The 27,918-nt window shown below is 39.0% G+C and overlaps 2 protein-coding genes across 4 annotated transcripts; one reads left to right on the plus strand and one right to left on the minus strand.

Annotated features, from left to right (window-relative positions):
* Positions 1-602: 602 nt before the first annotated feature.
* Positions 603-25,988, minus strand: LOC145454793 (Fanconi anemia group I protein-like). 3 transcript variants are annotated; one of them, XR_013920230.1, is made up of 10 exons: positions 25,448-25,731; positions 24,529-24,659; positions 24,364-24,471; positions 19,943-20,094; positions 13,116-13,324; positions 12,585-12,733; positions 2,594-2,704; positions 2,452-2,530; positions 1,505-1,620; positions 603-1,359 (listed from the first exon to the last, which is right to left on the minus strand). XR_013920230.1 is itself a non-coding variant. In XM_080332778.1 (8 exons), the coding sequence occupies exons 2-8, from the start codon at positions 25,614-25,616 to the stop codon at positions 11,621-11,623; spliced, it is 1,062 nt and encodes a 353-aa protein (XP_080188904.1). In that variant the 5' UTR covers position 25,617; positions 25,856-25,988; the 3' UTR covers positions 11,606-11,620. The 3 variants fall into 3 exon arrangements, 1 of the variants encoding a protein (XP_080188904.1); XM_080332778.1 differs by lacking the exons at positions 603-1,359; positions 1,505-1,620; positions 2,452-2,530; positions 2,594-2,704 and adding exons at positions 11,606-11,764; positions 25,856-25,988 and having other exon boundaries at positions 25,448-25,617; XR_013920231.1 differs by lacking the exons at positions 12,585-12,733; positions 13,116-13,324; positions 19,943-20,094; ... (1 more) ...; positions 24,529-24,659; positions 25,448-25,731 and adding an exon at positions 4,410-4,598.
* Positions 17,284-19,936, plus strand: LOC145454794 (uncharacterized). Its single transcript, XM_080332779.1, has 3 exons — positions 17,284-17,389; positions 17,451-17,610; positions 18,613-19,936. The coding sequence occupies exons 1-3, from the start codon at positions 17,315-17,317 to the stop codon at positions 19,383-19,385; spliced, it is 1,008 nt and encodes a 335-aa protein (XP_080188905.1). The 5' UTR covers positions 17,284-17,314; the 3' UTR covers positions 19,386-19,936.
* Positions 25,989-27,918: the final 1,930 nt, after the last annotated feature.

The raw sequence follows: 27,918 nt of genomic DNA on the forward strand, positions 1-27,918 counted from the left end.
AACCCCCACCATTTCAAGAAGACCGTGAACGGCATTCCGTCATGTCGCCTTTATAGGCAATGCGCCGTATCTTGAATTTCTGGTGATTCTATCACAAACATCTATATATTACTAATTGTAATTGAAGATATTTTCAAGTGTTTACATATGTAAGTTACATGTTAGTGTGTTTTTAACAAGAATAGCTGAATCAATCAATCTGTATATTTAAAAGCTCACTGGTAATAATCTGACGAATATTGGTAAATGCTGCTATTACGCATATTTTTAGAATGGGCTCGGGGGCTACTCATCCAGTCCTCGCGGGCACCGGGTTGGTGACCCCTGTTCTAACACATGTAAATTGCGTCTTGACCCCGTGGAGTTATGGTACACAACAGGATTACCGATAGGGTCTTTTCTTGATGAACCGTTGCATTTTCTCCACTTCAAATAAATATCGCTCAATCCAGAGATTTCATCTTAAGTATATGCCAGTGACCCTTGGAAAGTATAAAATAAAAATACAATCTTTGATTCTGAATGATTGATACTGCTTGCTTAATAACCCCTGGCATTTTCTCTACGTATCCCTCAAACCCAAAGTCCAGACTTGAACCCAATTTCAATGTAGTCACAATCATTTATTTCTCTGTACACTATGCCAATGTTGATCGTCTGATACAATCAATGAAGCAAGACGGTCATCAGAATCGCTTCAGCTAAAATAAACAATCGGACAAAACAACGGAAAGAGTTGGATTACTAAACATTGACTGATCATGAAAATTCGCAACTAAGAGTGACACAATAATAATAGAGGAACAAACGAAGATTAAGGTTACCAGAATGCAATCGCCACTGACGAAGAAACACATACAAGAATCATTCTAAGAGCAACAGCAAATCTGAAATAGTCCGGCGGTTACTTGGAAATAAGGAAATGACATCGCTCCTCATTTCACATATGCCGAAGCCACTCACCAACTGTCGTTATTCTGACAAAAATTTCTTTTCGAAACAGGTCGAATCGGAAATTTGGCACAAAGTAAAAAACACACGGGAACAAGCCCTTCCATGTAGTTTGAAAAAGCCAACGAAATAAACGTGGTGTTAGTGTCGAGTATTGGAAAGCTCTGTTAATCAATTGAAGTCAGCCATCTTTCAGTGCTTGTTCGGTGTGAGACGCGTAGTGTCGTGAATTACTGGTTCTGATGCGTGTGAGAAGCTTTGAAATATTCGTGTAGTAGTAAGAGCGATGAAATTGGTATTAGCGGTACTTGAAAACTACAGTTACGGGGGCAAGCTTCCAAACCGGCCAATGCCGTCGTTAGCAACTTCGACTGCTGATCTTATCCATTTCATGGCGGGATCGGATTCCTGAAATAAACAAGTGTCGTCAGTTTAGCTGCAACATGAAATGCAACTAGTCAGTGCAAGGAGAGTCGAAGGTAAAGCAATGAAATTGGTCAACGCAGTTGATCAGATATCAAATAGATTCCAATAACACAAATCAATGTCTCACTTGTGTGGTTCGTCTTCTACATTCAAGAAGTCCCATATCAAAATCGAATCATCGTGAGAACTGCTGACTATTTGGAATTCATCGAATTGCAGTCGAAAGACTCGCCCGGTGTGTTCCTGGAATAATAAAATCCGAGTTGGTCTAGTTACTGCTAAAACCATGGCACTGTCTTCCCCGGAAGCAAACAGTATCCAAAGTAGAAACCAAAAATCACTTTTAACCCAGAGATATTTAAACCCTCAACCCACAACAACGGTATCAAGACAAGTTGTTGCAGCTAATCCATGATGGTCAATTTAGTTGAATTAGCAACACAAGTGACCATCTCGAAATCAGCTGTCGCGCTATATAATTTGACCTGTAGAGTCGGTATGTTTTATTCAGTAACTGCTCAAGTGGAAGTGCTCCAAACACCAAGAGTCGCACACGTGGAGAGGAGACAATCTATTTGCATCTAGTCGCATTGCTGCATTATTTACCAACTCATAATTAAATCCCCAAAGTTTCCATTGTCGGAATCAATAGGTCTGGATGTTGCAATCAATATTTATGACACAATTCAAGTCAAAAGTTTTGCAGTCAAGCTCTCAGTGTTTAGTATATAGGACTGGGCAAAATCAAATACTTGGGAGATTCGATTCTGAGTCGAGTCAAGGCAATAATTATGGGTTGAAAAGTTTAAACTCGTTTTTGCGCCAAGAAGGAAAACATTGACAGTTCCACGTCGTCACAAATAATTTCCTACTTCTGGACCACAACTATTTCATAGCGCTTTCTGACCATTGTGAGGCTCGATCGCTACAGCACAGAAATTTTGCTCGGTAAATATTCCTAGCCGTGTGCAACATGATTTTTATGTGCTGAGATATGGTAGACCAATTTTCTTTTCGAGACTCCAGCATTGGAGTTGAAGTATTGAAACTATATACTACTACTACTATACTCACGACAAGTGTTCTGAGGCATAGCGAGCCCGCAGGCGATCTCGGATCCAACGCAGCCTGCGAGTCCCACACTTTAATTTTCCTGATCAAAGAAATTCATTGCCGTGTCAAAACTATATTCAGACATAATCGCAAGGTATCGTACCCGTCGTAAGTGCCGATGACAATTCTTTTGTTATCAAACCGTATACAACGCACCAGCTCCTCGTGGCCCTCTAGCACCCGTAGGCAAGCGCCGCATTCGATGTCCCATAGTCTAAGAGAGAGGTGTGCATTATTACTCATAGCAAGCCGACGAAAAAGGCAGTTTACTTAGGAGATGCCACGGTTTAACTCGCGGGATGCTCGTCAGCCATCAATACAAATTCATATTGTACAAGAAGTATTCTCAAATATCAACCGTAACAATCAACTCAAAAGAATATTCCATAAGCATCATCAAGACATTTAAGCTATTCAACCACAAGCTCTAGTTGCAGTCACAGATTCTTGAATTAGCAATTGGCGGTACTAAGCTTGGATATTACTTTTAGGACTTCATTCGTTGTAGTATAATTATTAATTTAAAATAATTCATTACCTCATAGAGTTTCAAGAAGTCTATGGCACAATAAGAAGCATATAAACATAGACTGGAATGAAAATCAATTTATGCAATAATAAAAAGAAGCATGCTGTGGTCAGAACAAAGAATTCCAATAAACCAGTGTTTCTCAAACTTTCCCCATCGCGTACCACTTATTTAGTTTTTGCCACATGGCGTACCACTAATTTGTATCGTCTACACCAGGGGTGAGCAAACTTTTGATCTCGCGGGCCCCATTCAACAGCTTAATCCATTTGCGGGCCGCACTATATAAAATTGGGATTATAAACCAAAACGCAATATTGATATTTGATTATATAGTGAGGACATGGAGATAATAGATGTGGTTATTTTAAACAAGCCCAACATTGCTTTGATGATATCGTACACGCGTCAGAAACATATAGTGGTGAGATTTCATAGGCTGGGGGACCTCAATAACCAATTTGTCAAACCTATAGAGATGGAAGTCGGTTAGCCCGATTCTTAGAGCAAAATCGAAATTTAAATCTGTGAGCAGCGATCTGTTCATGTATTTACTAATTCCACTTTTGCTTCAGTTCCAGGACACACAATGATGACAGCATCATAACCATATTAGCTTCGAACACGTTTTTACTATGTGTAGATAAAATATAAACACCCCCATTGTATGCATACAGACAACGAATCTACCCAAGACGCGTCCGAATCGTTTTTTATAAGCACATCGCTGAAATAATTAAAAATGGAGTGGCCAATCTGAAATCCCACTGGTGATTCAAATTATGTCAATCTCATTGCAGCTATCCCGCTGTGAATTGGACGTAAATTTTTTCAGTTGAGCTCAGCTTCGCGCCCCCTTTCAGATGCTTTCATGGCCTCAAGTTTGAGAACCACTGTCTTAGAATTATCATGGTGAAATAGAATTATCATGGTGAAATATACTAAGAAAAAGTTAATCAAGTCCCTACATTAATTCGATTTTTAGTACACATTTTATTGATAATTTTAAGTTTCATTTCCGCGGGCCATAGTTTGCCCACCCCTGGTCTATACGGTGTAGTCCCTACCACACAAATTACTTATATTACTTGAATGTACCGGTGCTTATTGGTTATTCCTGTTAGTGCTATACCGCAGCACCAATTGCTAGCAAGGAGACACCATTTAATGAGATATTTGCAACAGTTTCTTACGCAAAGCACGTAAATCTAGGGTATGATATTACTCACAGCACTCTTCACGTACCACCTAGAACGCTCTCGCGTACCACAATTTGAGAACCACTGCAACACACGGAAAACCTTAGATAGACATATAGCAGTATATATTAATGCTTCTTATTGATCAGGTGCACACAAAGATTCAGGCATTCACGGCAACACCGACATACCGATGTAATGATGAATTGGAGTGGTCGCCTTCGTGATGACTCGGTTCAAAATTTGTTCGATGATCTCAGTCCTGGTTTCCTGATGCTCCCGGAACATGCAGGCGACCAGACGTCCGCCGAGATCCCGGCAAGCTTGTTGCGGGCTATCCTCCCGCACGGGCTCTTCCTCGAGGGGCTTTCCGAATGCGCCTTATCAGACGCGAAGAAATGTTAACCTTCGACGATTTGACAACGACAGTAACAGAGCCATAAAATCTCAACATAAGGTTAGTATAATAGGTTTAACTGCTCATTTGTTACATTCTTCTCGTCGTAGGGTAAAAAAATATTGACGAATTTGCAGATCAATGTTGATCAAATTATCATATAATATTTGTATGGCTTCCAGGAAGCATTTCCCACCAATTTTGAACAGTTACAGCCATGAGTAGAAACCGCATTGACAGTCGGCACAGGAGTCTAACTTTTCAAATGATCATAGTCAAGACTCAAGTAGAGTCTGCATAAACTGGGAATTGTCATTAGTATTAAATATCTTTTCTTTTTTCGAAATAATTCGACTCGAGTCCAAAGTTGCAGTGACTCGAAAACGGTGACTTGATCCACACATTGGCATAGATATGCTTTCGTGGTTATCAGTTCTTACTAATTCGATAAAAACCCATCATAATCACTTTCAAAATCTCAATATTGTCACTTAGGGCCGTTCTACTTGTATGTGGGTAGAAATCTACTATGTATAGTATCTTATGACTATGATCACTTATGAGTATCAGACATGGGGTAATCGCGATTAGTAATCGTAATCGATTACGACGATTACAGCATTTTCAAATAATCGTAATCGCAATCGATTACATTCGAAAAAATTCCGAAGTAATCGTAAACGTAATCGACTACTTCACATTTCTAATCGATTTCTTTGTGAAACAACGATTACTTTGTGTTTGTACAAGGGCAATGACATAAACTAAACATTCGTGAACAAGAAAGAGATATTATGCCAGGTTAGTGACAGCAGAAACGTGTGATTTTCAAACGCCACTGTTCATTATTACGTCACAAGTATTAGTTTGCTCGTCATTGCGTAAGTCTAAGTATCTACACATAGAAAATAGATATTCGATTTGTACTTTATAGTGTAATTGTATCGAATGTGATCGATGCCGATAGTGATTGTGAGAGCACCCGACATGCTGTATATTTGGTTATCAATACCCTCGAAACGTCACTACCTCGCAGCAGCATAATAATCACCACTCTGCCTGTAGTTTCAAATAGTAACGGATGTATTGATGTTTGGGTATGCGTAGTTAAACGCAGTTTGACCATTGCTGCTTGGGGAGCAGTAGGCATAGGTTTGTACATCTTACAAATATTTGAAATTTGTACTCGTCAAATGAGACATAACATTACGATTTCCACAACGACGGGTGGGTGTCTGATCTTATAGACTTCTCCAAGTCGTTACGACCAGTGGTGGCCTTACGATTGGGGGGGCCCTAGGCGAAACTTCCGGGGGGCCCTCCTTATCTATATTATCGCAACTTCTGGGGGGCTGCGCCCCCCAGACCCCCCCTTACTGACGCTTAACGATACTTTTATTGTTCTACTAAACGTATACACTGTTCCGGTAGTGCTTTGTCTGTACATCATGATAAAACTTTCAGCATATAAAATAATTACAATGTCATGCCACAGTACAATAAACGACTTGGCATACGGTATTCGAAAACAAGTGACTCGAAAGTGAACTATAGCGCGTGTCGAGACCCACCTATTTAGAAGAATTATGGGATGTAGCATGACATCATAGTATAACAAGGCAACTGCACGCCAAATATACCACATAAATCCAGAAAGCTGTAGGCTGACATTAGTAATAAGCCAGCACACCACGTCAAGGTTTCAGCCAGGTGCTGGATTGGGCCTATCTTTTTGCTACAAAGAAGATTTTGTTGCATGATAAGGCATAAAAGCAAAATGTGTGGCAATGTGGTACAACACCAGTAATACCACAGGAACACATCAGTACTGGTATCACCTGTGAAGAGCTAGTTCCACGATCTGTAAGAATATAGCTTTCAATACAACAGCCATTGTAATATAATATTTATTGAACTCGGATAATTTTTAGGTGCCTCTTTTCAAGAGTTAACTGCACATCTAAGGGATTTAAATAGATTTAAAAGCAAAACCAAAACGGCAAAGTATGACGCAACTATCAAAATCACAAACCATGATATTCGCATTGTAACAATGACAACAACAACAAACTTTGAAGTATACGGACATACGGTACTATAGTAGCAGCGCAATTTGTAAATAAACAGTTACACATACGAAACAACACGCACTAATGAAAAAATTGTAGGTTATAGAAAAAATATTTTTGTCTGTAAGAACTTGCCTCGTTGGATTAAACCTAAAACGCCACAACTAGCATAGACAAAAGACCACTACAATCAAATACAATATACGTATTTGAAAGCACTGTTACATCATTCAAGTCTATAAGGCAATATAGTTGGTGGAAAAACAGCATCATCCTCAATTTGTGCAGAACATTCCTGAGCTGAAATAGATGGTTAAATATTTGTGTATGTGTAGCAGTTCAAAATTTGCATTGTTACTTTCTTTCCAAATCTGAACCACTTCCTTTTCTAAAATCCTGACTTACATTTAGCATGTGCTCGCGGCATTGCAGCAGATACTTGACTGCAGTAATTAGGAGGTACTGATGCTACCAATTACAACATAACATATAACTGAGTGATACCAAACTCATCGTAGCTAATGAAATGTACGGTTGTCAACTGATGAGTGCGCCTTACTAAATATGCTGTTTACCGAGTCATATCTATATTGAACTGGTAGCCCATTTCAAGAGTGTAATGGTCAAAATTGTCTTATGCAACACCTGATCTTAGGGCAAATTTTGGTTGCAGTCAAATCCTTGGAAAGTTGCACATATTTTTCATAAAAGTTGCATTTATTTTACATTTATTTTTCACTAAAGTTACACTAAAAAGTTACATTTATGGATAAGTTTCTTGAAATTATTAAGGTATGAGATACTCGAATCGATGCGTATCCAAGGCACTGTCGCAAAACTCAGTGTTGGCGCCTCCAACAAAATCAATAGCCTGAAAAAATTGACCCAGTCGTAATATAATTCACGGCGGTCTAGCCTGAATGTATGTCAAATGAGAAATGACCTCAAATTTAAACGACAGTGATGATAATCAAGTGATCTATTTACATAAAGTACCAAATATTTCCAGTAAAAAGTGAGTTGCATGAAAAATCGAAAAGCTGCAGAAAGTTGCCTGAAAAACTCAAGAAAAGTTGCAATATAAGATTCCTCCAAACAGCTTAAAACACCATACTACATAACTTCCGAGTATGTAGAAAGCTGCCAGAAGCTGTAAAAAAAGTTGCAAAAACTTGCCCTGTGATCATTTAATTCTTTCCTCTGCCTGCTGAAATTGATTCCATTGCTAAATTGTTTGGTCACATTTTGGTCTTTTTCCGTGACATCACATTAAATTATCAACCTCACAACAAAATGAATATATGTAGCCTTTCGTACACCTTTCTCAATGATAGCCATTCAAACCTTTCCAGTATCGACATAGATTTTTGAGACATAAAATATCAAGCATCAGGCCGCTAGAAACTTTCCTGCATGCAAGATCTATTGCATATCTATCTTTAGTACACCACCAATTAAAAGACATCCACCTGTGATAAAAAAACACTTTCTGACAACACTATAAACACTTTCTGACTGACTGTACCAGGTGCACATTTAGCATGGTAAAGCTTTGAAAATACGCTGCCAATCCGTGGACAAGAAATTGACAAATGTGCCATCATGACAACCCTGAGAATGGATTTCCATTCAGAAAAGGCTCAAATCACAACTAATATGTTGAGTCATGAGAATGGCTCAGTAGACAACAATATATAGGCTATAATAGCCTACATGCTTTCATTGGCTTTCAAATGACTATTTCCTTTGATATTTTGGATATTCAGGCTCAGTGTGGACACGGTTCATTATAAATTGGCATACGGTATCATATGAAAACTGGCATCAAGAGCTAGCAAGTAGAATCTCACAAACTTATACTGGAAAATTTTGATGCACTGAAATATACAATGCTGCCACTAGGAAGAATATATTCTTTTAACAAGCACAGAAATTCAATTATCGAACACCGTTTACAGTACAATATTCTACATGGGTAGGCCTACATGTATTTTCACGGTTATTCGCAAAATGATAAACTAAAATTGGCATAAATGTAGGAGGGGGGGGGGCTCATAAAATCAAAGTAAGCTCTTAGCGGGTGCAGCAATTTAATGATCGACTACTGTTTAACGGTACCATATTCTACATGGGTACAAATATTTTCACGTTTACTCGTAAAATGACAACTAAAATTCGCATAAATGTCAAAGTAAGCTCTTTAAGCAGATGCAGAAATTTAATGATCAACTGTTTACGGTACCATATTTTACATTGGTACATATATTTTCACGGTTATTCGCAAAATAATAACTAAAATCCGCATAAATGTAGGGGGAGGGGCTCATAAAATCAAAGTAAGCTCTTTTAGCGGATGCAGAAATTCAATGATCGACTACTGTTTACGGTACCATATGCTACATGGGTACATATCTTTTCGCGGTTATTCGTAAAATGATAACCAAAAATCACGTAACTGAAGAAGGGGGCCCCCCCCCTCATAAAATCAAAGTAAGCTTTCAGCGGGTGCAGTAATTTAATGATTGACTTCTGTGTGCGGTATTACATTCTACATGGGTACATGTATTTTCACAGTTATTTGCAAAATGATAACATTCGCATAAATGTAGGAGGGGGGCCCTTTAGCTAATAGCAAAATAGATAGAGATCATCAAATCAAAGTGAGCTCTTGCAACTAGTGCAGAAATTTAATGATCGACTACTGCTTACGGTACCATATTCTACATTGGTGCATGGATTTTTGTGGTTATTCGTAAAATGATTACTAAAAAATGAGAATTGATGATTGACCTGTTTTACGGTACAATACCATATTCTTTATGGATACAAGGATTCCGCGGTTATTCATAAAATGGTAATACTTGAAAAAAGCGCGTAAACCGGAGAAATAGTTGGAAAAAGCGCGTAAACCGAAGCGGGGGGGCCCTCGAAAGCGCGTAAATCAACCAGGGGGGGCCCTAGGCGACCGCCTACCTCGCCTACCCCAAAAGCCACCACTGGTTACGACACATTCCTATCTTTTCATTGAATCGCAGTCTTGTGGTGTTTTGAAATGATGAAATTTTATTAATGATCTGAACTTAAATATTAAAAATCAACAGCTGCTGATATATATCATAGCCGATCCGTTCTTTGCCGTTTATCGTAACAGCATCAAGCAATATCTGTATCAAGTGAAGGCAGAATTTTATATCACTATATCATATTCTCGTATGACTCTAGTTTAATCGAGCATCAATCGTTATTTCGCAATTCTTTACTCAACATTTGGACCTGCCGCCATAGTAGTCCTCTTATACACCATGTTAGCGTGGGTTGTGGCTAGCATCAGAACCAAAACAGTAATTCGTCCCCCACTCCAAACGTTGATCTTACGCCCCGATAGGGTGGTCAATTTTCAATTTGTTGACAGAAGTTCGTTAATAATATTGGTAATTGCGTGATGCTACAATTTATTTTTCATTCTTTTCCAGCCCCGGTGGTCAGTTTACATGTAGAGCTGGGGGCACGTAATTCATAATAATAACATCTGGACTGTTGTTCCAAGTAGCCTACTTTATTCTGTTGTCAATTCTGGACCTTCCGTCTGTTATATAATCAAAAGATATTGTAGTTGCCCAAACGTAGCAGACTAAAGGAAAAACTTTCGTGAGACGCACACACAAATTATCATGTCTTCATTTCTCCGTGAGTGCCCGGGATGGCATTTGTATTGTGGGGATCATGATTATTGGTCACGCCCACCCACCGCTGCTATTGACAATGGATAGACTACATACCCAATGTTTCGGTAAGCGTCTTGCTTTGGTAGCACACTTTGTGTGGAGTCGCATGTTGGCCGAAACTGCATATATCTTTTGGTGTCTCGTGGTGCGATAATGATTGGGACCGAAATGCCTATGCCTATAATTTATGCATGCTTTTTTCTTGAATGGGAGAGGTATGCATTTCAAAATCAAGCTATCTAGAGACATTCTAGCATCATTCTAGAGACACTCGAAGAAAATTTTAAAAATCATTTAATCTCTCGAAAATACTCTCTGTTCATTTCCGAAATACTTTTGAGTGTCTTTCGAGCTCGCTCCCAACCCATTGGTGAGATTGGGGGCAGCGGTTACGAGCCTGGCAAAAATGCAAATCGTTGGGTGCGGTAAATCGTTCCCTACAAAGAAGGAGTGGGTGGATTGTGACGTAACAACCAAATGACCTATCATTTATAAAGAAAGTTGTAATCTCATTAGGCCTTTTCATCACAACTTTATATTGTCTTCAATATATCTTCCGAGATTAGTTTTAAGAAGCAAAATGAATGTAATCGTGAGTAATCGTGATTACTTTTCCTATGTAATCGTAATTGTAATCGACTACTTCCTGATTTTGCTGTAATCGTAATCGTAATCGCGTGATTCCGAAGTAATCGTAATCGCAATCGATTACATTCATGAAGTAATCACCCCATGTCTGATGAGTATACATGAAGTAGATTTACACTTTCTCAAAACAAGTTTTCAAGCTAAGTTAATTGCATTATCAAGCCTTCCACAATTTCATCTGCGAAGAGATGCTAATCTCTCCAAATACACGTTACTATTTGATCAAATCAAAAACATAAAAGGAACCGTATTCCACTATAAGTCGAAGTACTGTAAAAATGCATTCGGACTAATTTAACATCCAGCCATAATACCTGTAATACCGCGACTCATGGTCGTTTACGGATAGATTGTCATCGGTTTTCCGATCAAGCCAAAAATATAACTTCAAGTTATAAACTAATGACTTGAATAATATCTTACGATCGTGAGAACCATTCTTCGAAGATCTGGAACCGTTACCAGACGTTCCTTCAACCAGTTACTATGAGCCACCTTATGTTTGTGAGCAAAGCATCTGAACATAAAGCACACTAGACACACACAGCACAGACTAGGTAGGCCTACACACACAAAACAAGCCTAAACACAATCCCTTTCAGCACGTCTAACACCGAGTCTTGATACGCCTGCATCTGCGCTGTGCACAAGGCCAACCCGATTGACAGGGTCGTGACCGAGCCCTCCGATATCGCTTCTTTTGCAATCTGAAACAAACACTCCAAAGTATAGCCCGACAGATATTAGATTTTTGAGCCGCTACCCATAAAATCGATAACTAGCAACTTCAACGATACATTCAGCCGGCGTACGAAAGATATAGCACCTAGCTTACGACGCATTTCCAAGTGATATTTATTTGAACAGCTTTAAGGCTATTGATATGCTTGACAATAGACATGAAATGATCCTAAACCAGAAAGGGTGCATCAAGCACAGTGTTTTCTACATTGTACTAGAATTAGAATTACAGCTACACAATTTCGTCCAAATTAGCTTAGAATTAGAATTACTGAATTTGCGAAAATTTGGAAATTGAATAAAGATTAGATCGCGTCAAACCATAGTTCATTTTAATAATTATGACAATTACAAATGTCTGTACAGCAAGCTTGGCTCATCACGGCTCTCGACACAGCTCTCCTTTGGAATGTTCAGGAAAACCGGATATTAAATTACAATTAAAACTAGGGCATAGAAACATTTCACAAATTAAATTAGAATTAGATTACCAACGTTTCGATCGAATTAGTCTAATTATACAATTAGAAATAGCTAGTTGCTCAAGTCTGGCATCAGGACATCTGTCTGTATGCTATTAGAAACCGACGAGCTCTACGACTCACTACTATCATGGTGTGATCACTGTGATGGCACGAAAATTGCTGGTTTATTTTACCTCTAATTGAGAATATCAATATTCCTTTTCAAGTGTGATATCGACTCGATATTGTCGGTGAACTGATAACCAATCAGGCCCTACTCCTATGCGTGGTGACGTGAAAAGGCAGTGTTTGGGAATCTCACCTTCAATATCTTCACAAGTGATTTACCGACGGCTTGATCACGCCTAGACGCGTTGAAAAGATGTTCCAAGACTTCTCCGAATATTCGTGTAACGGGATTTGCCCTTTCGTCTTCTGAATCTGCCCGGAACATCTGACTCCATTCATTGTCTGGAAGACGAGGCTGAGATTAATCACGCCTGGCAGTGAGGGATGCTCATTTTTTTGTGAATATAAACCTGGACTTGAGAATTTCAGACGGGTCAGGGGAGCACACTGGTAATGTAGGCTACTTGATAGGAGCAAATATATTACTGAGTACACACAGTCCTGGTCAGCAACGAGTGCTTCTACTAATTTGAAGTACTCAAACAGGTTTTGGCCACTTACGATATTGACTCAAGTGGTTATGATCTTAGATGTTATTGTCATTTGCGTGACCAATAAAATCATTCAAAGAAAGTTAAAAGTGTGAGAATTTTGATCCCATATCAGCCACTGTCCCCCGTGTAACAAACCAGCAAATAAAAAAGAGGCTGAGATAAATTCCTACTTTCTACATTGGCCCCGTCACTGTGAGCGTTCTGTATCTTTTCCAGTGTGTTAAATATTCCACGGAGCAGCGTTTCATGGCTCCCGATTTCCACGATCAAAAGCATCTGCTTTATCACCCCCGGGATCTCTTTGAGTTCCATTGTCTCGAGTTGCTTCAGCGCTTTCGTTAGAAAAAAATTTAACTCCTCCGGATTCATTGAAATCACTCTGCAACGCCACAGAATACATGACAAATATCCAAATACAGGAGTATCATGCATCGGCATTTGAGAGCTTAAGATTAAGTCTGTTGATATGATGGAAACCAGCGTTTCCTCAAGTTTACCATTACATGGATTAGCAAATAAATTTGGTTTGGCGACCCATATACCAGCTGATTTTAGCGCCTGACTAGGAGCAGAGGTGGTCAAAGTAGTCAAGAAAGCTACTCAAGTAGAAGTAGTAGTGACGCAAAAATCTACTCAAGTATGAGTAGAAGTACTTTTTCCATAAGCAAACTAAAACTACTTGAAGTAGAAGTAGAATTTGCAGGCTTTAAATCTACTCAAGTAAATAAGTAGTTTTAAAAACGGTCATAATACGTTCGCATGGACTCTCAAAAGCTGCAAATTAAGATATGCGCAAGGTGAAGAGAGCTTCATGTACAACGCATATTGATGCATCCCAGGAGGTATAAATTTCCGACAGCATGAACATTTGACCGAATCATGACGAGATGCAAAGATAGTTTTGCTATGGAAATGAGATAGTAATCTGCTGTTAACTCGAACATCCCGCGTTTTAGAAAATGTCATGACATGTTCCCTCACGCCTATTACGACCTTTAGTTTAGTAGAAGAGCAATACGGAGAAGTTGTATGGATACGTTGTTAACACTTTGCGCGATTCGTATACCATGATAACAAAATATGGCATAACGCAAAAATGCCATATAGCGTAATTGTTTAGCAAAATAGACGTCGATGCTACACTTGCTTTTAAACTTAAACATGTATGTTTCCCAGAAAAAAGAACTGAAACCAATTAGAACTGTAAATGATACTGTGAAATGAACGAGAACTACAAATACTACAACAGAAAAGCGGAAAATGTATTTTATGTCTTTTTTAACGGCAGTTTCAACGTTTGTCTGCTACAACACATTCAACACTGAAAACGTCAGAGCCCACATTTCCAGAATAGGACACACCATGGGTTACGATTACGATATGATGGGTAAATGCTAGATTTCGAAACGGTTGTTTCAAACGTTGTGATGGGCCATATTTACTGTGACGAAATATGTCATATGGGCGACAATGCGGTGCAATGCAACGCGCAACCTAAATGATATTCATTTTCGTGAAAACATATTTGTAACTCTATGTATACTTGACGTAAAGCGCGACGGAAATTCTGGTTTTGACTTAAATTTTCTTAAGATTGAAAGTTAAAACTCTGTGAAAACAGCCCAACAATTCCCCAGTTTCTCTTTCTAATTGGGGTTAGACTACTTCTACTTGACAAACTGAAAATAGCAAAAAGCAAGTAAGTAGATCACTAAATATTATGAAGTAGAAGTAGAAGTAGCGAAGATTCTATCTACTTGAGTAAGTACCAGAAGTAGAGGAAAACTACTCGAGTACTTCAAAAAAGTAGAAGTACTTCGTTACTGACCACCTCTGACTAAGAGTGGGTTTTGCCATAACTAGGGCTGGGCACAATGATTCGAGTACTCGAATCTGAATCGAGTATTAATTTTAATGATTCGAGTCGAGTAGTAAAAGACGATTTTTTCGAGTACTGAAATTATACGTTCCTCACCACTGAAAGTTTATCAACGAGGAGTTTATCAACGATCATCTAGTTTATGCTAATTTCACTGTTGAAACCTTGACTGGCCTTATCGTAACATACGAAACATGAAGTACAAAGCTACGAACGTTACTGGAAATAGCGCATTTCCGAAGTCATGATCATCCCACAATATTGTCACCAAGTGCAATGAAATCGGTATGGTCGAAAAAATAACAAAGTATCCTTAATATGATGGATAACAGGCATTACATTATTTGTGGTCGCTTAAAAGGTACATATTTGAACTTTGACAAATATTATTCTGCTATGACGTCATAATGAGTGATACTCGATTACTCGACTCGACTCGAAGCATTTTACGTGCTTCAGAATCGAATCACTCAGGTACTCGATTTTGCCCAGCCCTAGCCATAACTTAACAGCACATAAGTTCGATTTTTTCACACCAGATACCGGTATGGACAACTTCACACACAGGCATTCAAGAATCTGTGTAACTTGGAGCCGCGAAAGGAGTTTTTTATAGTCAGAAGCATGGATAAATCCCCCTGCTGTAAAAGTTATGAAAGGTAACCAAATGAATCGACACTCAAGGTATGTCATCGATATTTTCAATGTAGGAAAAGAGTTGCCCCCGTTCAAAATGTTGATTTGGAGGCGTTCTTGACAGATTGCATTTATTTGTACCTGCATGTTTCAAACCAGTCCCTTCATATTGCCTGGATTGAAGTGTCTCTGTACTGTGAAGATGCGTTTTTCTGTTGCTGTTGATGAGATCAAATGGATGACAATGGAGGAAGTGAGAGGAGACTTGGTTTGTTTATTCGCTGAAATGGTACTCCTAATGAAGGATTTGGTTGAAAGTAAGCAATGTCAACCACCCTACCAAAGTATCATGCTTGATTATCAACTGGAATATTAGATTTGTGTATTCAATTACTACGCCAGATCATACCAGTGAAGAGACATTGTCATCCAACTAATTTCGTTCAAGCAATGCAAATACTACATACTTCAGACACAGTAAGAAGAGATGTGGTGTAAACTGCCCCTTCAACAAATTTTATCACTGTTCAGTGCTCAATATCACAGTAACGGAATATCATTAAGAGAGTTTTTCCAATTAGATGTTTTGCGTTAGTTGCAGAAATTCTCCACGCAAATTAATCCATTGCTGATGACAGCTTTCAAACAAAAAATTGCGCATCCCAACCTAATTTGTAGAAGTACTCCGGTACTTTTCCTCCCATAAATTTTGTCATAGTTTTGGTGTGGAGTGAAAATTATTCCTTCTACTTTTAATGAAATAGGTCATGACAAAATTTCCAGATCTACTGAGTAGCATCAAAGACCACTTCACCGCTTGCTTTGAGTCCATATCAACAGCAAGTAACAAATTAGCTAAAATTCTTTGTCTAAATCAACTCATAGTGCTGTGTGAGGGAATATAGTAATGAGGTTTTCTCGAACTTCTGCTGCCATATAAGGTATTGTAGCAGCTGCCCAAGCAGGGTTCCAATAATCTTCATACGCACCCCTGCACCCAACCTCAATTCCCACAACCTAAATCTTGATGAAAAGTAGTCTGCGAAGAACATGCTTTGAGAGATCACAAAGTGCAGAGAGTGTGCTCTCACGCTTCAGTCGCAAGGACGTAAATAGACAATCAGATTCATTTCACTTCGTTATTTCTATATTTGTTAATATATTGCAGTATGATTTGATCCCGTTAAATCTACAAGTTTCTGACCACTACTTACTGCTATTTGGCTGTTCTGTGTTATTAAAGAAAGCTCCTTGGATCTGCGTGTGTGATCAGTAGGGCACTTTTTTTGACATGTCAAAAAAGTCAAAATTAAGTCAAAATTGTAGCACGAGGTCAAAAAATGTCAAAATTGTAAACAAAATCAAAATTTTTTTACAAACTGCATTTCGTTTGTATCGTAGATTTGCACTGTCGGGGAAATTATCATTTGACATTTTACAGCTACTAGCCTACTTTATAGGGCTACCATTGTAGTCGGCCCATTGTCTGCTCATTGTGAATCATAAACATTCAAAAAAACAAAAAGGTTGACATGGTGTTAAGCTCAACATACCACAAAATGCTAACTGAAGCAAGACTGCATGGTTCTTATATCAAGAAGCAGTCATGAGCAGTCATTAGTCAGTTGGCTAGTGCATACAACAGTAACTTTGGCATAGACTCCCATCAAGCAACATACCAGGTTGAATCAATCGCTACAGCCCTACAGGTATCATTAATTCAGCCTTTTATTGGAACTCAATTTGTGGGAGGAAATGAGTATCCTGTATCCTGTTTCTAAGTTCTTATAAATACGCGCAACTAAGGAATTGTCAGGAAGTCTAGACGAGGACTAGTTGAGATAATGATTTGCCATGACCTCATCTGGTCACAGCCCGGGTCATATTAGGGCTGGATTATCCACAGCCACACAATACAGTAACCTACATGTCAGTTCAGTTACCAGTGCTTTCAATAAATAATTTAAACTATCTATTATGTTGATTGCAGATGCTGGTATTTCAAAAAAATAGAGGATTGGCTTTTATCAAATCAGTTTTTCAACATGCCGTGATTCGGAATAAAATGGATATAACAACTAACGAAACATCAACCACAATCATATTGAAGCATTTTGACGTATCCAGTGTCCTAACAGGGGGAGCCACAGGTAATATGCAGTGTTTCTCGACCCTTTTCCGAGCTCAAATCCCCTCCGAAATCTACAAACACTGCCGTTCTTGGAATTAACGATATGTGTGTTAATGCATGAACTAAATATTGGGTCAAAATGTAAATTTTGAGAGGCAAATGTAAATAACAGATCAATTGTTTCACTATAAAGACTGAAGGGTGAAATAACAAAACATTGTACTTGTTTTCAAGCGTGTTTTGTATAACTTGATACAAACCAAGTAGGGTCCTACATCCAGCCATAGCACTAGTACAGTAATTTGGCCAATATTATGAGTGTATTTTCACTTGAAATGAGTGGCTTAAAAAGACGTTCATAAGCGACCTCTGACCAGCTTGAGCACCACAGAGGACTGAATTACTCGATTGCAAAGCCGTAGATCAGGGGCGCGTGCCCCCCTTGGGGGCATGAAAGCGTCTTAAGGGGGCGCGACTCACCGGTTAACTGGAAAAAATTTCAGGCTCAGCGCCATTCATCTCTGGTTCATACTCATTTCTCTCTATATAGTCCGAATTTCATATTTTAGAATTCACTCATCAACAGTCATAACCTTCCATGCCACCAAACTATCTGTTGGGGTTGCTAGCTTCCCGGTTGGATTTAGTGATACGACGATTAGGGGGCCGCGAAATATTCCACTATCAATAAGGGGGGCATGTCTAAAAAAAGTTTGAGAACCACTGCCATAAATGGTTTCTGAATAGTGAATACACATTTGAAGGAAATCCCAGAAAACATTGGTAATATTAATATATTGTTGCATCATCAAGGTTGATAACAGTAGGCAATTTGGTTGAAAATGCACGGTGAACAAGTCATAGTTACCCTATCTTCTGACGCAATATTTCAGCATCCTCGTAGTCACAGTCAACAACAGCTGCGATATAAAATCCTGAGTTATGCTCTTCTGAATCTGCATTTGATTTATTTCTAAATACGGTAATTTGTCACCTTTGACAATGGTTATCTTGTATTTAGTCACTCTCAATCCGGCATCAATGCTAAAACTCACCAATTTGACTTACTGGATAAATCAATCATCAATGGAGGATGTTCTTAATCATTCAAAGAATATTGAATTTTGTCGCTTCGCTAAATGGACACAGCTTCAGTGTTATCCGAGTCTATATAAAAAGAATCAATCACCATCTCCGATGATTGACTTTGTCAACCGAGAAACAAAGATTGCAACCTTTGCGCAGCCTATCAAGGATAAATCGCAGGAATTTTACACCGCCGTAGAAGACTTGGAGACAAGTGAACTTTTGTTTTCCGCGAGGGTACTCACTGTGAATGTTGATATGAGGACAAGGAGGCCAGCACCTTTCAAAGATGATTTGAAACAAATATTCAGTCCGGGAAATTGCATCAGAGGTCCAGATATTGAGAGCGAAATTGAAAAGCGATGTCTTGTTGTTTGTGATCTTCCTCGAAATATAATCCAGGAAAAAAGTAGCATCGTCAACGCCCGGCAAGTCGACTACAATGGACATGTTTCCCTCGCACACTATGTTGATTTTGTATTTGACTGTCTTGCTGAAGGAATTTTCAAAGGCCGCGTTGCAAACTGTTCATCAATATTCTCGCGGAACATCAAGCTGGTCTCACTTCTATTTCTGAGGGAATGTCAGTTGGGTGACGAAATTCTCACAACCGCATGTCAGGATGAATCAAATCCACGAATTTACAGGTTTCATCTGAGTCAGAGTGACAAACTCGTATGTCAGGCTGAATTATTGTTCTTTGAATAAGACTTTAATGTGTTAAATTTGAGTGTAAATCGATTGCAACTCATTAGCGGATCTGCGTAAGATTTAATGTACTATGTGAGCTATTGTAAAACAGATAAGGTTCAATTACTCTTGTAACTGAAACACACCGAAAAAAGGCATGTTAAGTATTCATTGTGTCTTTGTGTGCTAGTTTGGTACAGGTAGAAGATTGTCAATGAATTTGTCTGTGTGAATATCGGAGCAAAGTTGTTTAAGCCAACTGACATGATGTATCCATTTCCTCAATATATCCAGAAGTGTTTTTAACTTACTGCATCACCATGGTACTTACTAAGCAAGTTGTACAATATTCAGAGTGAGATTCACGCAAAAATAATGCAATGTATGTGAATGCCCTTTTTTCCGAGTGACCATATTGATTGGACCGTAGGCTACCGAATGATGTACCCTTTTGCTTGTTGAATGTATTCTTCATAAAAATGATGCTATACAGAGCTAGAAACTGGCGCTACATGGGTACAGTACATGGGTACGTACCTATTAAATCACAAGCTATAAATGATTCAAGAACCTACCTGATGACCTTATTGAGTTGCAAAACGCTCTTTTTTGACCATTTCCCGGAGAAAAGGTTGTTCAAGACGTGTTTCCGATATTCGTATCCCACCATTGAGCCTTGACCTGCACCAAGATGAACCTCAGGCTTCTGCTCGATCAAGGAGAGAAGCTGTAATATAATTTCATTTATATTTATTATGAATTGATCCTTGATCTACCATATCAAAGGTTGTAATCATATCACTGATATCAGTATCAGTTTATTATTATTTTCATCATTTCAAAACACCACAAAAACTGTGATACAATGAAAAGATAGGAAGGTGTCGAGACGACTTGGAGTAGTCTTTGAGATCAGACACCCACCTTGGCCTAAGCCAGGGGTCACCAACACGCGGCCCGCATCATATTTTGCAGCCCATGGCCCGATTCGGAGAAATTTTGGAAGATTGCTCAGCGAACCATTTCGAAATACCGAAATTGATTTCAGTTTAAACATATTGTTGTTGTTGTTCAAGGTAAGCCATTCTACTGTGCCCAATATCCCTATTCCTTCGGTTCGGCATGGTAATATCATTCTATGGAGGAATAATTTACTGATATGAATGCGCATATTGCCTTGGCGTGCAATGGCCAACCACTGCCAAGACCGGTAGGCTTGATAAACGACTTCGGGCTCTACAAGAGACCATTGCTTTACGAGTAGATATAGTTTTCCAGCGAATAGGCTACCTTGTCTATAACTAACCCCAATATCGATTCTTTAATCCTGGGGCGGCCAATCTACGGCAGTAGAAGCAAATTATGCGGGCGTCGACACTCAATTCAATTAGGATGTGTTGGTGGCTGTCAATATTATGCAAATTGAATTTACGAATTGACTCCCTAATTAATGAGAGGTTTCAATTATTCTTGAAATTTTCTTCGCGCTGCGTGCGCGTCAATGCGAGTTGATTTTTGATATTAATATAGCAGTGTCCATAGTAATCTGAGTCCCACAGTACAGATGCGAACAGCAGAGAAAAATTATGTGCCCCATAAAGAAATACCAATTTTTAATCGTGTTCTCCTCATTCCGAATTAATTCTTTTGGTATTTCCACTATAACGACAATTCTAACGGGAGGTCAAGAAATAACTGCCTGCAACATAGGAGACTAATGAGAATTGGCCCACCCAAAGATGCACCACAGCATTAATAACTTCTCTAAGATTTTGAAGAAACCCCCTGCATAAACTCTACCGGCGAATCTGATCACATGGGCCGAGAAAAGATGAATTTTGTTAGTAATGTGTGAAACAATACTAATAATACAATGACGAAATCCCCTCATGAACATGAAAAAATTTTCGCACTTCGCGCGACTACAGTAGCCTATACGAAACCCTGTTGCCCATCTTCACAACATGACTAATGACTATACTCACGATCTCTTGGCCCTTAGTAAGCCGATATGAGTAAATAGATTTATCCGGAGTGTACCAGCAATGGACATGGTGAGTTTAACGTAGATATTTGGCCCCAGCTTGTTTATTACCACCATGCACCGGAATGCGGCCGCGGGCTACATGAGTAATGGAAATGCAGCCGTGAATAGCAAAAAGGTTGGCCACCCGTTTTGGTTGCTACAGAGTGTTGTCAGGTATCGTGCGCAGCCCATAGTTCAAAATATAATGAAATTGATGAGCCTGATTTTTATTTATTTGTGTTTGTTCAATCAAATATTATTCATTTAGTGGTGACTATGCCCATCGCCCATGTAAGAGAGCACAGCATTGTACTTACGTAGAGTTATCACACGTGATTGATAAGCTGCGTTGGCTATGTTAATCTCGATATTGAAGTCATGCGGCCCGCGGCCCATTTTGAGTTGGCAACCCCTGGCCTAGGCAAAGTAGAGAAGAGGCATGCACACTGAATGAAAAGTACAGCAGAGAATATAAAAGGCAAGCAACAAAATGAGGTGGCATGTGACGGGAGGCGAGATTGATATGTTAGGTCGTGGTCCGATGATCCTGAAGGCTGGCTAGTATTCATTGAGAAGAGATTGCCTGTATTTCGACTTGAATAACGCAAGAGTTGCTATCAGTTACAATAACCCCTTATTATTTGGAAAGATGCCTTGACTCACAAGGAATAACAACGTTTACTCCAATTGCATATTGCCATTAACTCTATCAGAACGGCCGGCCTCGAGTCCAAATTTCAATGCATTTAGAAAAATGTTCATAAAATCCGAACCACGAGACTTGAACCGACACCCAATATATCGCTGTAATCGTGAAACAGCCGCCTAACCAACTGAGCTACTCTCAAAGCGAGAGAGAAACAGGTGATGCCCCTATACCAAGAAGTGTTCTCAACTTTTTGAAAATAAAAGAGAATTTGATTTTTGAATTTGCGACTACGTCATACATAGACGTGCTCGGGATAGAATCATCGCCTGACTGATTTCACAGCAATATCAGGATTCCAAAATGACCTGAGTGAGGTTCTTACGATAATACAATCGAATGTAACGACCGTTGATATACCGATGGCTACAGTTGGCTGTAGCGCGATTGATGCCAGGCGTCTCGCATTCACTGCACATACACGCGCCGCGTGTTATTGTAGTATCGACGGCGTTCAATGATTCATTTCACTGTGCCGATGTATCGCTTTGTACGAGTTACTAAGTACTAGATAGTGCTTTGTCGAAACACACCTTGCTCTTGTACAACAACTAGAACTGAATATATAGTGGTTGGATTGACAGGTAGTCATACCTGCAATATAAAATACAGTGTTTCACTGATATTTTACTGGGCATTTGAAAAAAGAATTGGTCATATTATGTAAGCCTTTTATCGATATTCGTGATGTAGACAATCGCTTTGAGACAAGGGCTGTCTATTGAACCAATAGACAGCCCATCATCATCATGGTAGTATTGATGTATTAGGTATGAAAAGCAGCAATCGATAAGCGTAATCTGCCACAGCAAATCTGCGCTAATCACAACAGCAAATATATTGCCGCGTGTTATTGTTTTGGTAATATCATATTATCGTGGACGTTCAAATGACCGATTCGATTCATTTCATAACGCCATGTAATCGCCTATCCATCCTTTGTACGAGATAGTGGTATGTGCTGAAACGAACCTAACTACTGTACAACAACAAGAACTGAATATTTAGTGGTTGAAATGACAGATAACAACAAATAACAACAAACCACATCTAACACTAACAAACGGAACACGGACATTTATTGCCTCTCTAAGCCGAACAGCGCAATAGTGAGACTGTCGTCTAGTATATCAGGTAGGCTATGCATATCGGCATATGTAGCAATGACATGTCGAGTCGCGTGACACAATATATGAAATAATGCATCACACGGGTAATACAACAGCAAATCGAAATAATAACAAGCCAGCACATCTAGCACCAACACATGGAAAAACGTAAGAAACCATTATAGCATTGGCAACTGAAGTTATTGCAATTATATTCGTTGCCCACACTGCAATGATAATAGGTCAACTGCTTTGACAGAGTTACGCCGAATTTTCTTGCCTCTCTCGTGAATCATGGACGAATAAAATACTTTGAATCAAGAAAGTGCATTGATTAGATGGAACCGGGATTTGATGCCTGGCTTTGCTGGTCGTCAAATTTTCATAAATGACCTGCGCGTTGTGGACAGAAATCTCGAGCAGACACGAAAATACCTTTCAATACCAGAATCGCGACCGGAGCTTTGATGTGCCGGTGCATTTCTTTTTATTCGCTACTACGGGAAAGACGTGAAACATTTCCACCAGAAGTGAAGCCATTTACAGACATAAATTTGCTGTCATATCAATAGCGGAGATCTTGTAGCTCGCTGAAGAACATCATGGCAGTATTGGTGTATTAGTATGAATAGCAAAAATATTCAATATGCGTAATCTTCAACAGCAACAGAAAATACATTGCTAAAACCCGCGCATGTTATTTCGTAACATATTTTTACTTCCAGTTCGAAGAATCTTCTGTGCGACTAATTTTTGATTATAAGTATTCCAATAGATGGACAATGGGCATAACCAACACATGTTAGGAGAAAAGATCTGCAAATGAATTTGATGTCTCGGAGATGCGCTGATTTAGGTCACGGGCGCTGGTTATCTCACGCGCGCACATTCACGCGAACGTCGTGGCGAATTGTATTTTGCGCAAAACGTTTTTATGTATTCAATCTGCATTTTGAACAGGCTATTCGATAGTATAAGATGTTATTTATGGCTCGACGTATGCGTATTGATAATGGCTATCCATCTGTAATAGTTGTAATTGTCTACGACCAGAACAACCCAGGAAATTTTGGATTAAGTGAAGCGTGTTCGTGAAAATACGCTCAGTAATCATTAATGAGTGTGCCGTTTCGATCGGGTTAATATAGTATATACCTTTGGGAAAACTTCAATTGCGTACCCATTCCCATTATCCCCAGAGCGTGTCATCTGAATTAACAACTTCGACATGTCCACAATTCCACCTGTTGACAGCTGAGCTACCTACAAACACACAATAATAATCAATAACAGACCGTATCTTCCAATCTGGGATGATACCTCAAGAAGTAAAACCGCAAGTACTTCTTCGCAAACTTCCTTAGCAATTTCATCACTCGACAGCAGCTTCAAGGAATGGGTGTAGGCAGCATGAGCATGACAAGATAAGTTGTTCTTGTCTTCACTACAACCTGGGCAACAAAGATGTTACATTGATTAATGATCATTGGATTGATGTTTTCAGTACACCAGCATTGTATTACTAGACTAACATCAAGAAGAGATGGGATTATAATGAACTTTTCAGAAATATTCTGAAGGAATCTGAAAATATATACCAATAATACAAAATTCCATTTCAACTAATAATTAGCCTACTGCATGAATCAGATAGGAATAAGGTAGAAAATTACATTAAGGTTTATCAGAATTAGTGTCATTTTATTATTAATTTTATCGATTCAAGATTCGTTATTTCATTAAAACTTTTATCAAATAAATACACCTCAAGATAGCGATATGATGGAAAAGATTGGAGGATGCCGAAACAACTTGAAGTAGTAGTTTAAGTAACTCATTCTCGACCAGTCGCCTTGGAAAGCTAATGTTTGAATTGGATTTGATCGTAAAAATGGAGCCAATCAAACAGTCTAACAGTCTTCATCATGAATAGACACTGGATTTTGATGGGTCCCCAAAAAAATATAATTGAAGTGCCTCTACAGATCATCGCATATAGAGTCTAAAAGGATTTGTGAGCTAAAATTGCCTCATCTCATGCAGCTCAGTTACCGCAGTTATGATGGGAGTGGGAGGTGTAAATCAAAACCGCTCTGCCAACAATGTTATTATTTCTGTTGAGTCGATTCCACATGCCTGATTCAATCCATACAACATAAAAATAATTCGATTTCAAATCACTAATTCATTCTGCTCATCCCTAATGGCTATAATGATGATACAGTCACTCACGACTCACCTTTGAAGATAGCATTAAGAAGTTGCGTTGCTTCGTCAGATTTGGCTTGTGCCGTGTGGTTGTCGATCCACTCACGAAGCTTATCAAAGCTAGATTGCTTCAACAAACCCACCAATTGTTCCAACTCATCCTTTTCATAGGCATCAATAATGTCTCTGTCACCGGCCATGCTACGAATCAGGTCAGTAGCCAAGCAATAAGTATGGTAGAATTCGAATATCTAGACAATGGAGGATATGAGACGAATGCAAATTTGCATGAAATGCATGTCTGTGACGCGTGACCAAGATCGACTGACAATCTTGGCTATACTTCATGGCTTACTCATACTTCGTTGCTTGCATAATCAAACCGATCGACCGACCCATGCATATATATTATGCCAATTGACAACAAGACATATTCTACGTCGTAAATATCTGTCGAATTAAAAGTACTCTAGCAATTTGCAACCCGCAGATGGTCTTCACTCTTCAGCAGTCACACCAGATCACAACAAAACATATCATAGTTATTTTCCCGCCTTGTTTACGTTTTACGCACCGTTGATTGCCCGCAACGGAGATGAATCCTAATCCTGCAAACGTAATGGACGTAAATTATTGTAGACAATCAATTGAAGATGGTCGGAGAAGTGTTCGGGAGCGACTATTTGATATATCATCTCGTATTCATAGTTGTCTTTTTCCACCTCTCACACACAAATGGTTGTGGGTGTCAGGTCTTCAAGTCCACGGCTATCCCTCTTGTCTGAGCAATGATATATATATCTGCATTATGTCATTGGTCTAAGGTTTATCTGAGTTCGTCTTTTATAAAAAGATAAGAGAAAAGAACCGAATATGTACGCAAATTCTTAAGAGAAGACTAAATGTGAACTATCAAAGATCTCAAATAACCGATGTCAGGATGATTATCACGTGAAAATAATAGAACCGTCGTGTTTTGATTATAATAACATCTATCACTGTTGTGTCGGGCATTTATCAGTGTTGGGATGACTCGAGTCATGACTTGACTCGAGTCAGACTCGAGTCACCTTTTTCGCATGACTTGACTTGACTCGAGTCAGTTTGCCAAAATGACTTGACTTGACTTGACTCGGCGTATCAGAAATGTGGATTGACTCGTGACTCGGAGCAAAATTCACGAGTCAATTTCAAGTCATCAAGTAATCGGTGTCGATAAAAATCACTGTATCTTGGATATGTTCGGATTGTTCGCGAAACGCTTGTGTAATCCGTGAGAGCGACCAATCATTCAATGAGCGTGCATTTCACCGAGCCTCGATTGTTCTCTCACAAATAGATTGACTGCAAACGAAGTGATCGAAGCTTAAAGCTTACGTTGTCGTAACACTAGTGGTAAAGTAATAGAATAGCAAAATGTCTATTTCTGTTCTCTGTTCTTATCTTACCTTAACCAAACCGATTGTTTTATTGAAATTGAAGTCGAATATATAGTTTATATAGTCCTCAACCATTGGCGCAGGCTCGAATGGTATCATATCTATTTGTAAATGGGTAACGTATTACATCTTATCAATTCGTTTCCCTATTTTGGCTGGTAACTATAAACTGAGGCTATGCAATTACGTAGTTTAACAGTTCTACGTATATGTGAGCGATACAGCGCCTTCTTGCGTGTATATTTAACTCTATATTCGTTCATCGGTTCGGAATCAATGACCACTCAAACTGTATTTCAGACAGCTAGCAAATTGCAATGACGTGATCATGCCTCATACATACATCGAAAGGCAACTTGACTTGAAATGTGACTTGACTTGACTTGACTCGAGTCACCTCCAAAATTCGAGTGACTTGACTTGATTCGAGTCACCTTTGAAAATCGATTGACTTGACTCGAGTCAAAATGTGCAATGACTCGTGACTCGAAGGTAGTGACTTGATCCCAACACTGGATTACCGATAGGGTCTTTTCTTGATGAACCGTTGCATTTTCTCCACTTCAAATAAATATCGCTCAATCCAGAGATTTCATCTTAAGTATATGCCAGTGACCCTTGGAAAGTATAAAACAAAAATACAATCTTTGATTCTGAATGATTGATACTGCTTGCTTAATAACCCCTGGCATTTTCTCTACGTATCCCTCAAACCCAAAGTCCAGACTTGAACCCAATTTCAATGTAGTCACAATCATTTATTTCTCTGTACACTATGCCAATGTTGATCGTCTGATACAATCAATGAAGCAAGACGGTCATCAGAATCGCTTCAGCTAAAATAAACAATCGGACAAAACAACGGAAAGAGTTGGATTACTAAACATTGACTGATCATGAAAATTCGCAACTAAGAGTGACACAATAATAATAGAGGAACAAACGAAGATTAAGGTTACCAGAATGCAATCGCCACTGACGAAGAAACACATACAAGAATCATTCTAAGAGCAACAGCAAATCTGAAATAGTCCGGCGGTTACTTGGAAATAAGGAAATGACA

Source organism: Botryllus schlosseri, chromosome 13 (assembly GCF_051294905.1).
Source record: "Botryllus schlosseri isolate E-star chromosome 13, Bs_hap1, whole genome shotgun sequence".
Taxonomy (NCBI): Eukaryota; Metazoa; Chordata; class Ascidiacea; order Stolidobranchia; family Styelidae; genus Botryllus; species Botryllus schlosseri.

Coding starts and splice junctions, on each gene's coding strand:
- LOC145454794 (XM_080332779.1), top strand. CDS start 17,315: ATGACCTCATCTGGTCACAGCCCGGGTCATATTAGGGCTGGATTATCC. Junction 17,390..17,450: donor CACAATACAGTAACCTACAT/GTCAGTTCAGTT, acceptor TGTTGATTGCAG/ATGCTGGTATTTCAAAAAAA. Junction 17,611..18,612: donor CCTAACAGGGGGAGCCACAG/GTAATATGCAGT, acceptor TCTTGTATTTAG/TCACTCTCAATCCGGCATCA.
- LOC145454793 (XM_080332778.1), bottom strand. CDS start 25,616: ATGGCCGGTGACAGAGACATTATTGATGCCTATGAAAAGGATGAGTTG. Junction 20,095..24,363: donor CAATTGAAGTTTTCCCAAAG/GTATATACTATA, acceptor ATTATATTACAG/CTTCTCTCCTTGATCGAGCA. Junction 11,765..12,584: donor CACTTGTGAAGATATTGAAG/GTGAGATTCCCA, acceptor TGTTTGTTTCAG/ATTGCAAAAGAAGCGATATC.